We start from the raw sequence: 16,204 nt of genomic DNA on the forward strand, positions 1-16,204 counted from the left end.
GTCTGTTAGCACTACACTGACAGCCATAGATCACTCTCTAATCAGATTCAATCTGAGAGGAACCTATATGAAAGTAGAATCTGCTGACACATGCATACACACATAAACAATTAACTGTCACCCACAGGAATCAGGACTCTTCCTCTCAGGGCAACAGTCAGGGCTCAAGTTCTGTACAGACACCTCACTAGCCTGCAGGCCAACAATGTGTTCTGTTGCTATGGAGGGGGGAGGAGGGCAGACATCACGGCTCATGGCAGATTGGCACGGAGCATGCTGTGCGAGTAGACAAACAGTAGGGTAAGTTAGCACTCGACTGAAAGGATATGCCAGTCCGGATCGCTCACTGATTAATTTGTGGGGGCATAAATATGTTAGATTGTCTGCGGCCCAGACCAGTGGGTATGTTCAGATTTCAATGCCCATTAACATTTATAATTAATTTTATTTTTTGTGCAGAGGAATCGGATTTGAACATTTCAAACTAAAAGTTCTCCTTTCACAGCACCAGTGCCCTAGTTTTCCTACACTTCATCTCAGTGACTATGATCAGAACAAGGAGTCAGGGAAACTTCCAAAATGGATAACGAAGCTACAAAGTGTTTCCATGGCCATCCTCTCCCTCCCTTGGGATATTTCCCGTTTTTGGGATGATATGACTCAAGTGGTGGGAAAAGATACCAAACAGACAAAAAGCAATCAAGTAAGAAGACAACATCGAACAAGGGTTACAAACTCTCCACACTGTAACCCACTCTTACAGGAAACCTGAACTGAAAGGGATATGTAGGGTGTCATGTTTATTTCCCTTTAAGGGTTGGTTCTCACTATGAGCGTTGGCGCTTAGTTTGCTGATCGCCAGGTATTGGCAAAATGCTAAAGCAGTGTCATCCTACAACGGTGTTCTCACTGCAGCGTTGTGATTTTAACAAAAATCGAAAACGTGCTCCCTGTACCATTTTTAGAGTGATTTTCTTAAAGGAATGTGCAAAATGCACATTTCTTCAAAAATCAATCTGAAAATTGCTTTGCAAATTGCGATTTGTAGTGTGAACTAGGTCCAAACCATACCAGTTGGCACTGCCTGTTCAGTACGCCAGCACCTATTCAGTAGGAGACCTTAGGCAAGTCTCCCTAACACTGCTACTGCCTATAGAGCGCGCCCTAGTGGCTGCAGCTCTGGCGCTTTGAGTCCGCCAGGAGAAAAGCGCAATATAAATGTTCAGTGTCAGTGTTTGTTTCTGTCAGAAATATCTGATCTGCATGCTTGCTCTGGGTCTACAGCTAAATGCATTAGAAGCCGACAATCAGCAGGACAGCCAGGCAACTTGTATTTTTTAAAAGGAAATACATATGGCTGCCTCCATATCCCTGTCAGTTCAGTTTCCCTTTAAAACATTTGGTCGGAGTTCCACTTTAAAAGACAGAGAATTAAAATTCCCACGAGAAAGAGCTTCTTGTCACTCTGTGATACACAAAAAACAAATCTCTAATGCTCAACACACACCATACAATCTTGGTTGTTCAATCTTACCACTTTTATGTAGTATAAGAGCTTATCCAATCAATCTTTCAAGGTATTTTCAATCTGTTGGCCCTTATAATACATACATTTGTTAAATCTGTACAATCAAGATTGTATGGTGTGCTGAGCTTAAGGCCTCCTTTCCATCTGTGCATTTTAAGCCACGCCCGTGTTTGTGCGCCTTTTTAGAAACATGTTTTTGTGCATTTTATAAATTACTAAATACATTTAGAAATGGCCTAAACAAGGAACGGATTTCAATATTATGGTAAACACAACAGCATATTTGGAGTCCCTAGAGACCGGGAGGAAGGACAATGGCAGTATGCCGCTTCTGATGCTTTCTAGGACTTCCGTCATCCAGGATCTGCAGCTACCAAGAAATTGGATTGTGAAAAACAGATGTTGTTCTTCCGGCCACCAAAGCAAGCCCGTCTTTTGACAGACTGAATGTCTCTTATTTAGAACAGAAAAATAATTCCTCAGTCTACAGAAAAATTCCCTTTGGTTGTCAGGAAATCTGGATTTTTTTTCATTAAATCTTTCTGCTGGCAGGTACAGGTTGTGGTTGACTAAAGGCCCAACAAGCAGCAAGTACAGCAAGCACTGCTATTGGCTTTTATTTTCCAGGCCCCTGTCAGAACAGAAATAGGTAACGTTTACATAAAGCTTTTTTCCATACAAAAATTAGATTTAGATTTTGGATGGAGTGATTATAGTCTACCCGGGTTGTTATTGCTGTCCACATTCCTCCTCTGTTGCTCTCATCAGTGTCACAAAAAGCAGGACTGCTCCTGGACAAATACTACAATTTGCCAAAAATGTGGCCGTTTTAGAACCTTTTCATTGCTGCTTGTGTTCCTGTTGGGGAAATATTGCTCACTTAGCAGAAAAAGTGTCACAAACAGACAAAACAGAAAGGGCTTGATTTACAAAGCCGCGCAGCTTAATGACAGCAGGAAGGGTTATAATTCCCTGCGCACGCTATGCAGCCATAGCATGCGCAGTTAAATTACACTGGGCTCAGATAGTTTAAAGAGCGCTTTGTTACACTTAATGAGCGCGCCACTGAACCCGCCAGGAGCCCTGATTGGCCCTGTAGGCTGCCTGTCACTTGACAGTCAGGCTATTGGGCCAATCAAAGCGAAGGAATATCGTATTTTGAAGCTCCTGGACCTGTAGCAGCGCAGGTTAGTGAATCAAGCCCAAAGAGAGGAGACCTCCTCAGAGGGACACAGAGAGAAATAGCAAGCCTACAGCGTTTGTAATCCTTCCCCAAAATGGAAAACGTTTTGGGCAGAGTCATGCTTTGAAGCACAACTGAAGTGAAAGGTATATGGAGGCTGCCATATTTATTTCCTTTTATGCAATACCAGTTGCCTGGCAGCCCTGCTGATCTATTTGGCTGCAGTAGTGTCTAAATTACACCAGAAACAAGCAGGCAGCTAATCAAGTCAGATCTAACATTAAAGGACTACTGTAGGGGGGGGGGGGGGGGAGAAGAGTTGAACTTAAGACTTCTTGGGATGCTCTCAGGGATGCTCCGGTGCCCTACTCCAGTTCACTTCAGGAATTTCTGACTTTAAAGTCGGAAAACCACTGCGCCTGCGTGGCCTTGCCCTCGCTCCCGCTGACGTCACCAGGAGTGTATTGCGTGAAGTACGGTCTGCGTCTGTGCAGTACACTCCTGGTGATGTCAGCGGGAGCGAGGACACGGTCAAGCAGGTGCAGTGGTTTTCCGACTTTAAAGTCGGAAATTCCATAAGTGAACCGGAGGTGGGGCCGGAGCATTGGTGAGTGGCAGCGTGGGCACAGGACGTCTGCGGGGGACCATTAGAAGCCCTGGGTAAGTTCAACTCTGTTTCCCCCTACCCATCTACAGTAGTCATTTAATATTAGAAACACCTGATCTGCATAGGCTTGTTCAGGGACTATGGCTAAAAGTATTAGAGGCAGAGGATCAGCTGGACAGGATAGCCAGACAACCAGTATTGCTCAAACATGGCAGCCTCCGTATACCTCTCACTTCAGGTTCCCTTTAAAAGTATTCTTTTTCCTTAAAAAAAAAAAAAATAAATTAAAAAAAAATGAAATGTTGTGGTCATGTGACAAATTACCCAAATGAGCAATTCCGAGATTGCTGAACATAATAGACTGACTAAAACCGAAATTATATTTTCACATTATGTGGTAAAATCAGATTTTAACTATTCCAGTCCCTTTCACTGAAAATGTGAAAAACACCCTTTCCTGTTTTCCAATACCGAACCTAAAAAGGAAGTGGAAACACCCAGAAAGACCTGATCCTGCGTAATGCTTCCCATCAGCTCTTGTGCATTATGTAATCCTGAGCTGGCATATGAAGAACAGGGCAGGGAAATACCTGGATGATGTCTGTGATTGTGAAAGTGTTTAAAATGAAGGATTCCAGGAGGCTGAATTCTTAGGTACTTAAGGCTGCATGGCCTTGCTCTGCTAGCGTAATGCAATATCCAATTCCTTTATAGAAGGTTATTACTATTACATTTGGGGCAAAATAGTCAGATTACTGAAGAAAGGGAACCTAAAAAACTGCTGAAATGGAACCTAAAGTAAGAGGGATATGGAGGCAGCCATATTTACTTCATTTTAATAAAGGACAGTTGCCTGGGCTCTATGGCTGCAGTAGTGTCCGAATCGAATACCAGAAACAAGCATGCAACTAATCAGATTAGACTTCGGTCAGACACTCTAATATGCATGATTTTTTTTATTTATTTTTTAAGCAGTTCCCATTTAAAGGATTGATTTGAGAGGGATATGGAGGCTGCCATATTTATTTTGTTTTAAACAATTCAGAGTGCCGGGGTGTCCTCCTGATCCTCAGACTAATACTTTTAACCATGGACACTGAACAAGGATGCCGTTTTAAAGGTTTGGGGCCCGATTCACAAAGCGGTGATAACTCAGTTATCACGCCTAAAAGACTTTAGGCGTGATAACCTTTGCACCACACTGGTGAAAAGCCAGTTTAGGCATGATAAGTTTAGGCATGCTAAGTTTAGATCGCTCGCAAAATCCTGCACGCAAAGCAGCGCCATTAAACTCTATGCGAAGTGCACCAGAGTTTGCTAGCGCAAAACTTTTGATCAGCTGTGCACTGCGGTGCTAAACCAGTTGGTGCTTAAACTTAGCCTGCCTAAACTTATCACGCCTAAACTGAGTTTAGGCATGATAAAGGGCTTTTCACCAGCATGCTAACTGTTAGCACCGCTTTGTGAATCAGGCCCTTGGTGTTTTCCTGCATTTGCCAAATGCTTGTTTCAGGTGTGGGATTCCGGCACTGCTGATGCACAAAAGATCATCAGGATGCCACAGAACTGGTATTGTTTAAAAGGCAAAACATATGGCAGCTTCCATATCCCTCTCAGGACGGTTATCCTTTAAACTTCTTTTATTAGTAATCTCGACTAAATATTAAAGGGACCGCGCGGTGAGAGGGATATGGAGGCTGCCAAATTGATTTCCATTTAAAGGTTACCCGAAGTGACATGTGACATGATGAGATAGACATGTGTATGTACAGTGCCAAGCGCCCAAATAACTATGCTGTGTTCCTTTTTTTCTTTCTGTGCCTGAAAAAGTTAAATATCAGGTATGCAAGTGGCTGACTCAGTCCTGACTCAGACAGGAAGTAACTACAGTGTGACCCTCACTGATAAGAAATTCCAACTATAAAACACTTTCCTAGCAGAAAATGGCTTCTGAGAGCAAGAAAGATAAAAAGGGGAATTTCTTAACAGTGAGGGTGATACTGTAGTCACTTCCTATCTGAGTCAGGACTGAGTCAGCCACTTACATACCTGATATTTAACTCTTTCAGGCAGAGAGAAAAAAAAGAAAAAAAAAAAAAAAAAAAGGAACACAGCATAGTTATTTGTGTGCTAGGCACTGTACATACACATTTCTATCTCATCATGTCACATGTATCCTTTAACCATTTTAGCCACGCGGACGTGAACTTCACGTCCGCAGCGGCAACAACTAGAGCCGCAGGAACTAGCTAGTCACGTCTCTGCAGTTTAGGGGGTCTGCAGGCGATCCTGCAGGCAGATGCCCGCGATGGCGCTGCTGCTGCTAGCAGTGGGGATTGGCTGCAGGGGACAAATCCGAGCATGTCCGCTGAGAATAAACTGTTTTTGTTCAAAAACAGTGATTATTCTGTAAATGGACAGAGAGAGAGGAGTTGCACACCACTGGTGAGGTGCTGGACCAGGGTTTGTAATCCACAAAAAAAATCCAGAAGTCCTGTTTATTCAAACACGTGACAAACCATTCCACAAAATTAAAGAGTCGTTTCGGGGCCCCGTGGGGTCCCCTTTGTCAAGGCTACAGTACAGAATGGTAATATAGTTACTATTCTGTACTGTAGCCTTGACAAATGGGAACCCACGGGGCCCGAAACGACTCATTGGTTTGTGGAATGGTTTGTCACATGTTTGAATAAACAGGACTTGGTACGACAGAGTGTGCCGACCTTCTTGAGTATTCTGTAAATGGAGCCACCGCACTATCTCCCGCCGTCATTTCCGCCGGTTTCCGCCGCCCGATCGTTAAATTTATGAATGGAAACAATGTTTCCATTCATAATCTCCCCGCCGCCGCTGTGATCGGAGGCTTTCGATGGAAGCCTACGTCACTTCCCCTTGTTACAATGTAACAATACATTGTATCCTATGTAGTGTAATTGTACGCTACATAGAATTTTGCTCAGTGGGGACATCTTGTGGCCAAATAGTAAAATACGCCTACTGACTATAGGGGGAAAAAAAATATCTATGTCAAGAGGGCATCTTATTAAATAATGGGCTCAAAATTAGTGATGGATGTAAAACTGAAAAAATGCACCTTTATTTCTAAATAAAATATCGTCACCATACATTATACTAGGGATATAATTTTAACGTTGCAATAAACAGGACAAATGGTCACATAAAATGATTTTAATTACGGTAGCATGTATTATTTTAAAACTATAATGGCCGAAAACTGAGAAATCTTTTTTTTTTCTTTTTTTTTTATTATTCCTGTCAAAATGCATTTTTGATAAAATAATTTTTAACATAATGTACCACCCAAAGAAAGCCTAATTGGTGGCGGAAAAAACAAGGTATAGATCATTTATTTGTGATAAGTAGTGATAAAGTTATTGGGGAATGAATGGGATGAGCGCTGAAAGGGGAAAATTCCTCTCGTCCATAAGATGAAAAATACCCGCGGGCTGAAATGGTTAAACAATACCAGCTGCCTGGCAGTCCCCCTGATCCTGTGTGTCTGCTACTTTTAGCCACAGACCCTGAACAAGCATGCTGCAGATCAGGTAGTCTGACTCCGCTGACTCAGGTTTTACTTAATGAGCCATAGGCTTGTTCAAGGGTTTTGACTCAGACAACTACTTATGTCAAATGATTAACAGGGCTGCCAGGCAACTGGCATTGTTAACAAGGAAATAAATATGGCAGCCTCCAAATCCCTCTCACCTCGGGTTCCCTTTAAATGTTCAAGGCAAAAGCTGTGATGACAAATATAACTGCATTTAGCGCATACATATTAATGTTCTGTGTTAACCACACATTGCCTCACAAATGATCTTGATTTTTATGAGTTCTTACATTTGTGTTATGGTTAACGCTGGCATACACATGCTTTTCACAGGTACAGTCACACTGCATTTTCAAGCCAATCATTTTCAATACATTTTCAAATACAGATGAAATGTTGAAAAATAGAACATGCAGCATTCCTCGAAACACAGTGCAAAGCAGCAGAAGATAAGCAAAGTGCTCAAAACAGGTACACCATCAGGCTAGCTCTACAAGAGATCAAATTACATTTGACATGACTGGCTGTGTACAAGAAATACACATGTAAACAATCCCTATAGAGCAGTTATAAGGCCTCCAGGACCAATTAAAAACAATGTAACATTTAAGTAAAAAGTCATTTGAAACGTCCAAAAAACAAGAGATTTCTTTATTTCGACAATCACACAAAATACAGCTAAACGACAATGACGAGCGAAAGATATCAGATATCCAGGCTGATCCAACTAGTAGATTAATTCAGACGTCTATTGGGCAAATATTGTACAGTCGGCCAGTGCGTACAAGTAGTTTAAACAACACTGTTACAGAGCATGCACACACATGTAGTGTGAAATGTTACTTTTGCACTCAGTTTTCAAATTACCGGTATATAATCTTCTGGAACAACAGTGTATGCAACTACTTAGGGTTTCTTTTTGCCAGGGAAAATGTCGTTTGAGTAACGGCGCTTGTTTGTGTGCGCTGACTTTTATCTAGCATGTGTACGGACCTTAACCCTTTGCCGACCGCTCCACGCCAACTGGTGTGAACGTGGCGGCAGCCTCAGGACTGCTCCACGCCGATTGGCGTGAACGGCCTTCTATGGGGCTAACAGGAGATCTCTGCTTGGAAAGAGGAGCCCTGCTTTCAGTCTCCCAGTGGCGATTGCCGCTCGGAGACTGTTAGACGGAGAAATGCAGTCTATTTATATAGAACATAACTGCGATCTACGGCAGCACTGTACTGGTGGTAGCCGTGTGACACGGCTGTCCCCTTGGGGCACAGAGAAGCCGACCGCTGTAATTGGCTGACTGGGGGGGGGGGGGGGGGGGGGGGAGGAGAAGTTAGGGAGGGAAAACAATAATATATTTATAACAAAATAAACATGATGGGGCTGATCTGACCCCACCAACAGAAAGCTCTGTTGGTGGGGAGAAAGGGGGGGGGGGGGTGAATCACTTGCCATGCACGGCCCTGCAGCGAGGCTTTAAAGCTACTGTGGCCTATTTAATGAAAAAAGGCCTGGTCTTTAGGGGGGTTTAACACTGCGGTCTTCAAGTGGTTAAGGCAGATTTTATTTACAAGACCGTATCTTTCAGTGGTTCTAGCCATTCGAGTTTCCACTTTGCCCCGGGAGCACTGCTTCTGCCTGTGCTCAGGACCACCTATACCTGCATGGTTTCCAGTGGTTCTGGCTTCTATAAAAAAAAAAAAAAAAAAAAAAAAAAAAAAAAAAAATGATGGATGTGCAGCCCAATGGTAGTGTATGGAAGGCAAGACCACTGGAAACAATGGAGGTGCAGGCAGTCCTGAGATCAGACAGGACAGCTGTGCAAAGGTCTAAAGGCTCTTACCAAAGCTTGGCTAAAGTAAGCTGAGGCGGCCGATAACAGCTGCCTCAGCCGATTATCAAGTGTGTACGGCAGCCCCCGACTCCCAACCCATGTACGATCCGCCTGGCGGATCCATTTACCCTACGTGCGGCCAACTTCTTTGAAGTTGCTACTCCCTCACCTGCACCGTGATGAAACACATGTGCTGCTCTGTTGTGCCTCCGCCCCCACATGCACAGCAAAATAATGCAATGTCGGCTACACCTATAACTATCTAAACCTATCTAAACGATTAGGAGCACACATCCTGACGTCCTCTCCTAGGACAGATAGTGCATCAAACTAAACTCACAAGGGAGCTAACAAAGTATATTACTGTCCACTATGCACACACCAGCATACGCTGTGTGTCCCCTGGCAATGGTCACAGACGGGGGAAATAGGGAGCGCAACTAGATTAACCACTTGAGGACCTAGGGCTTTCTACCCCTTAAGGTCCGGCCACTTTTTTTCCATTCAGACCACTGCAGCTTTCACGGTTTATTGCTCGCTCATACAACCTACCACCCAAATGAATTTTGGCTCCTTTTCTTGTCACTAATAAAGCTTTCTTTTGGTGCTATTTGATTGCTCCTGCGATTTTTACTTTTTATTATATTCATCAAAAAAGACATGAATTTTGGCAAAAAAATGATTTTTTTTAACTTTCTGTGCTGACATTTTTTAAATAAAGTAACATTTCTGTATACATGCAGCGCGAAAAATGTGGACAAACATGTTTTGGATAAAAAAAAAAACCCATTCAGTGTGTATTTATTGGTTTGGGTAAAAGTTATAGCGTTTACAAACTATGGTGCAAAAAAAGAATTTTCCCATTTTCAAGCATCTATGACTTTTCTGACCCCCTGTCATGTTTCATGAGGGGCTAGAATTCCAGGATAGTATAAATACACCCCAAATGACCCCATTTTGGAAAGAAGACATCACAAAGTATTCACTGAGAAGCATAATGAGTTCATAGAAGATATTATTTTTTGTCACACGTAAGCGGAAAATGACACTTTGTGACAAAAAAAAAAAAGTTTCCATTTCTTCTAACTTGCGACAAAAAAAAATGAAATCTGCCACGGACTCACCATGCCCCTCTCTGAATACCTTGAAGGGTCTACTTTCCAAAATGGGTCATTTGTGGGGTGTGTTTACTGTCCTGACATTTTGGGGGGTGCTAAATTGTAAGCACCCCTGTAAAGCCTAAAGGTGCTCATTGGACTTTAGACCCCTTAGCGCAGTTAGGCTGCAAAAAAGTGCCACACATGTGGTATTGCCATACTCAGGAGAAGTAGTATAATGTGTTTTGGGGTGTATTTTTACACATACCCATGCTGGGTGGGAGAAATATCTCTGTAAATGACAATTTTTTTTAATTTTTTTACACACAATTGTCCATTTACAGAGATCTTTCTCCCACTCAGCATGGGTATGTGTAAAAATACAACCCAAAACACATTATACTACTTCTCCTGAGTACGGCGATACCACGTGTGGCACTTTTTTGCACCCTAACTGCACTAAAGGGCCCAAAGTCCCCCCACAAATGACCCCATTTTAGAAAGAAGACACCCCAAGGTATTCCGTTAGGAGTATGGTGAGTTCATAGAAGATTTTATTTTTTGTCACAAGTTAGCGGAAAATGACACTTTGTGAAAAAACACAATTAAAATCAATTTCCGCTAACTTGTGACAAAAAATAAAATCTTCTATGAACTCGCTATACTACTAACGGAATACCTTGGGGTGTCTTTTTTCTAAAATGGGGTCATTTGTGGGGTTCCTATACTGCCCTGGCATTTTAGGGGCCCTAAACCGTGAGGAGTAGTCTTGAAACGAAATTTCTCAAAATGACCTGTGAAATCCTAAAGGTACTCATTGGACTTTGGACCCTTTAGCGCAGTTAGGGTGCAAAAAAGTGCCACACATGTGGTATCGCCGTACTCGGGAGAAGTAGTACAATGTGTTTTGGGGTGTATTTTTACACATACCCATGCTGGGTGGGAGAAATACCTCTGTAAATGGACAATTGTGTGTAAAAAAAAAATCAAAAGATTGTCATTTACAGAGGTATTTCTCCCACCCAGCATGGGTATGTGTAAAAATACACCCCAAAACACATTATACTACTTCTCCTGAGTACGGCGATACCACATGTGTGGCACTTTTTTGCACCCTAACTGCACTAAGGGGCCCAAAGTCCAATGAGTACCTTTAGGATTTCACAGGTCATTTTTGTTTCAAGACTACTCCTCACGGTTTAGGGCCCCTAAAATGCCAGGGCAGTATAGGAACCCCACTAATGACCCCATTTTAGAAAGAAGACACCCCAAGGTATTCCGTTAGTAGTACGGTGAGTTCATAGAAGATTTTATTTTTTGTCACAAGTTAGTGAAAAATGACACTTTGTGAAAAAAAACCAATAAAAATCAATTTCCGCTAACTTTTGACAAAAAATAAAATCTTCTATGAACTCGTCATACACCTAACAGAATACCTTGGGGTGTCTTTTTTTCTAAAATGGGGTCACTTGTGGGGTTCCTATACCGCCCTGGCATTTTACGGGCCTAAAACCGTGAGTAGTCTGGAAACCAAATGTCTCAAAATGACTGTTCAGGGGTATAAGCATCTGCAAATTTTGATGACAGGTGGTCTATGAGGGGGCAAATTTTGTGGAACCGGTCATAAGCAGGGTGGCCTTTTAGATGACAGGTTGTATTGGGCCTGATCTGATGGATAGGAGTGCTAGGGGGGGTGACAGGAGGTGATTGATGGGTGTCTCAGGGGGTGGTTAGAGGGGAAAATAGATGCAATCAATGCACTGGGGAGGTGATCGGAAGGGGGTCTGAGGGGGATCTGAGGGTTTGGCCGAGTGATCAGGAGCCCACACGGGGCAAATTAGGGCCTGATCTGATGGGTAGGTGTGCTAGGGGGTGACAGGAGGTGATTGATGGGTGTCTCAAGGTGTGATTAGAGGGGGGAATAGATGCAAGCAATGCACTGGCGAGGTGATCAGGGCTGGGGTCTGAGGGCATTCTGAGGGTGTGGGCGGGTGATTGAGTGCCCTAGGGGCAGACAGGGGTCTAATCTGATAGGTAGCAGTGACAGGGGGTGATTGATGGGTAATTAGTGGGTGTTTAGGGTAGAGAACAGATGTAAACACTGCACTTGGGAGGTGATCGGACGTCGGATCTGCGGGCGATCTATTGGTGTGGGTGGGTGATCAGATTGCCCGCAAGGGGCAGGTTAGGGGCTGATTGATGGGTGGCAGTGACAGCGGGTGATTGATGGGTGGCAGTGACAGGGGGTGATTGATGAGTGGCAGTGACAGGGGGTGATTGATAGGTGATTGACAGGTGATTGACAGGTGATCAGTGGGTTATTACAGGGAAGAACAGATGTAATTAATGCACTGGTGAATTGATAAGGGGGGGGTCAGAGGGCAATCTGAGCATGTGGGCGGGTGATTGGGTGCCCGCAAGGGTCAGATTAGGGTCTGATCTGATAGGTAAAAGTGACAGGTGGTGATAGGGGGTGATTGATGGGTAATTAGTGGGTGTTTAGAGGAGAGAATAGATGTAAACAATAGATTTGGGAGGTGATCTGATGTCGGATCTGCGGGCAATCTATTGGTGTGTGTGTGTGTGTGTGTGTGGGGGGGGGTGATCAGATTGCCCGCAAGGGGCAGGTTAGGGGCTGATTGATGGGTGGCAGTGACAGGGGGTGATTGATGGGTGATTGACAGGTGATAGACAGGTGATCAGGGGGGATAGATGCATACAGTACATGGGGGGGGGGGAGTCTGGAGAGAATCGGAGGGGTGGGGGGGGTGATCAGGAGGGAGCAGGGGGCGGGGGGGGGGGGGGGGAATAAAAAAAATAGCGTTGACAGATAGTGACAGGGAGTGATTGATGGGTGATTAGGGGGGTGATTGGGTGCAAACAGGGGTCTGGGGGGTGGGCAGGGGGGGGTCTGAGGGGTGCTGTGGGCGATCTGGGGCAGGGGGGGGGGGGGGGAATCAGTGTGCTTGGTGCAGACTAGGGTGGCTGCAGCCTGCCCTGGTGGTCCCTCGGACACTGGGACCACCAGGGCAGGAGGCAGCCTGTATAATACACTTTGTAAACATTACAAAGTGTATTATACACTTTGTATGCGGCGATCGTCGGGTTAACATCCCGCCGGCGCTTCCGTATGGCCGGCGGGATGTTGCGGCGGGTGAGCGGCGCCAGGCGGAGGATCGCGTCACTGATGATGCGATCGCTCCGCCCATGCCCCTACAAGGACCGCCGCCATTTGTCTATACGGCGGTCCTTGCGGGGTGCACTTCCCGGCCGCCAACTGTATATACGGCGGTCGGGAAGTGGTTAAACCCTGGAAACAATGGTCAGATACAAGAAAAAGATACATAGCTTTGTAACTAAGACCCCAGCTTTAACTTAGCAGTAGGAATAGCAGTGGTGCCTGGATAATTGATCCATGTAAATATTTTTTTTTTTGAACATTTGCAAGCGAGTGTGCAAAGGGTTAACTGTTATTTTTCTGCCCACACCCCCTTTGGCAACTCCCTAATAACTTATTTAACCACTTCAGCCTTCAGTCGTTTTCACTTTATGCATCCGAGCAATGTTCCCCTCCCATTCATTAGCCTATAACTTTATCACTACTTATCACAACGAACTGATCTATATCTTGTTTTTTCCACCACCAATTAGGCTTCCTTTGGGTGGTACATTTTGCTAAGAGCTATCTTACTGTAAATGCATTTTAACAGTAAGAATAAGAAAACAAACTGAAAAAATCCATTATTTCTCAGTTTTCGCCCATTATAGTTTTAAAATAATACATGCCTCCATAATTAAAACCCACGTATTGTATTTGCCCATTTGTCCCGGTTATTTCACCATTTAAATTATGTCCTTATCACAATGTATGGCGACAATATTTTATTTGGAAATATAAGAGCATTTTTTTCCGTTTTGCATCCATCACTATTTACAAGCTTATAAAAAATATATAGAAATATTTAATCTTTATATAGATATTTAAAAAGTTTACACCCTTAGGTGAATATTTATGTGTTTTGTTTTTTATTGTAATTTTTTTTTTATTAAACATTTTATGATTTTATGTATTTTTGGGAGGGTGGGATGTAAATAGTGTTTTATTTGGGGAAATATATGTGCATTTTAATTTTTAACTTTTAGATGTAGTTTTACTTTTTGGCCACAAGATGGCAACCGTGAGTTTGTTTACATGACGTTTACAATGTACGATTAGAAGGACATAGGAGTCAGAAAAAGAGAAGCTTCCGAGTGAAGCTGTCGCTTTTTCTGCGGGGGAAGAGGAATCAGTGATCGGGCACTATAGCCCGATTCATTGATTCCTGGGCTAACGAATCCGCGTCCGGGAGTGCGCGTGTACGCGCGCAAATGGCCGCGGGAGCGCACATGTTCTCCTTGACGTATAACTACGTCAAGGAGGACAAAGTGGTTAAATGTCATAATTTGAGGTGATGGGCCTGGATATATGTATCTTTTTCTTGTAACTGACCCTTGTGGCCAGGCTTAAATGTTCCACCAAAATGCCAGTTATCCACACATTGCAGATAGGTGGGTGAAGTTGTGAGTTCACAAAAAAAAATGTAAACAAACTGGATTCTATGCACATATTTTTTTTCCCTTAATTTATTTTTACACCAAATAACTAAGTTTAGTGGACTACCTAACACTTCAGTAAAGTAATACCATTTATATAACCACTAGTCTTCTTCCTTTGGCAAAAAGCAGCAACAGCAAGTTGAGCTTACTTAATTTGATAAACTATGAAGTAATAATAATCCAAACATTTGTATAGCGCTTTTCTCCTGGCATACTCAAAGCGCTCAAGAGCTGCAGCCACTGGGACGTGCTCAATAGGTCACCCTGCAGTGTTAGTAAGTCTTGCCTTGAACTCTTTGCCGAATAGGTACTGACCCTTACCAGCATTTAATCCCATGTCAAAGTCAGGGCCCTTAGGGTCCTTTTACACTTAATCAGTTGCTCTCAGTTAAAACCGAAAGAAAACTGAATTTCAAAGTAAGTCCCATGTTTTCCTATGGCACCTTTCACATTTAACGCGTTTTAACTGAAATTTTCTTCCCAATACACTGCTATGGAAAAAAACCGCGTACCAACGCGCACTAACGCATACCAACTGATTAAGTGTAAAAGGGGCCTTAACCAATACACTATTCAGCAACCTAAATGCAAGCAAGAAATGCAGGAGAACAATCACATGTGAAAAGAATGATTAAATTATCAACACCCTACATGAAAATGGGAGGTGTGTAGAGAAATAATATATCTACTCTTACAATAAAATAAAATTAAAAAAAAGAAAGCAAGTTGTGGATACCTTGACTTGAAAGCTGCATTTTCCTGTCCGAACAGATTCCTCATCTGTTTGCCACTGGTGGGGTCGACTGGCCTCTGGTACATACACATCTTTCTTTCTCCGGAAACTCTGACGAAGTTTGTTCATTTTTGACACTTACAATCTAAAAACGGTACACAAGAATATTAGCATGGAGCTGTACACTAAGATGACCTCAAAAAGAAAAGAAAAAAAAAAAAAGTTAAGGGACAAATTGGATTGGAGGTTCGTATTGACAGGCGTTCACAAGTCAGGAACTCCCTACATTTAGACTATAAGACGCAGTGACTTTTCCCCCCCACTACTGGGGCACAAAAAGTGAGTCTTATAGTCCAAAAAATACAGTAATTTATTCTGTACAAAAACACTACCTGGAAAGAATCTATACAAAAATGCTGGCAAATTTCTCTACTCATTAGTAAACTATTTTGCAGGGCTGTGTAGTCGGTACAAAAACCATCTAACTCCACAGTTTATGAAACCACAGACTGACTCCAGTAACTCAAAGTTGCAGTGCTATGGAGAGGGTACAACAGTCATCCGACTCCAAGTTTATGAAACCTCTGACTACAGGTATCCAAAAATTGCTCCGGATCCACAGCACTGCTATTTTGGCAGTTCGACCGAGCGACTGCTGTTCAGTAAATGCTTTTAAAAATAAAGAAATGTTTTAGAATTTCCTAAGAGGAAATGGACTAATCCAAAACCTGTCGGATTTGTACTATTTATTTATTTTAGTATTTATATAGCGCCGACATATTACGCAGCACTGCACAGAGTATATTGTCTTGTCACTAACTGTCCCTCAGAGGAGCTCACAATCTAGTCCCTACCATAGTCCTATGTCTATGTATGTATCATGCATGTATCATAGTCTAGGGCCATTTTTTTTTTTTAAGGGGGAAATCAATTAACTTATCTGTATGTTTTGGGGATGTGGGAGGAAACCAGAGTGCCCGGAGGAAACTTACACAGACACAGGGAGAACATACAAACTTTTGCAGATGTTGACCTGGCTGGGATTCGAACCAAGGACCCAGCAC

The 16,204-nt window shown here is 43.1% G+C and overlaps 1 protein-coding gene across 4 annotated transcripts in view; it reads right to left on the reverse strand.

The window, feature by feature from the left end:
• The window catches only part of NUMB (NUMB endocytic adaptor protein), a 173,177-nt gene that overhangs the window by 49,288 nt on the left and 107,685 nt on the right, over positions 1–16,204 (reverse strand). For all 4 annotated transcript variants that reach the window (XM_068254126.1, XM_068254124.1, XM_068254127.1 and 1 more), the window contains one exon: positions 15,144–15,285. In XM_068254126.1, the coding sequence (XP_068110227.1) occupies positions 15,144–15,269 (126 nt within the window). In that variant the 5' untranslated portion in view covers positions 15,270–15,285. The remainder of the gene's footprint in view (positions 1–15,143; positions 15,286–16,204) is intronic.

The sequence above is a fragment of the Hyperolius riggenbachi genome, chromosome 9, assembly GCF_040937935.1.
Source record: "Hyperolius riggenbachi isolate aHypRig1 chromosome 9, aHypRig1.pri, whole genome shotgun sequence".
Lineage (NCBI taxonomy): Eukaryota > Metazoa > Chordata > Amphibia > Anura > Hyperoliidae > Hyperolius > Hyperolius riggenbachi.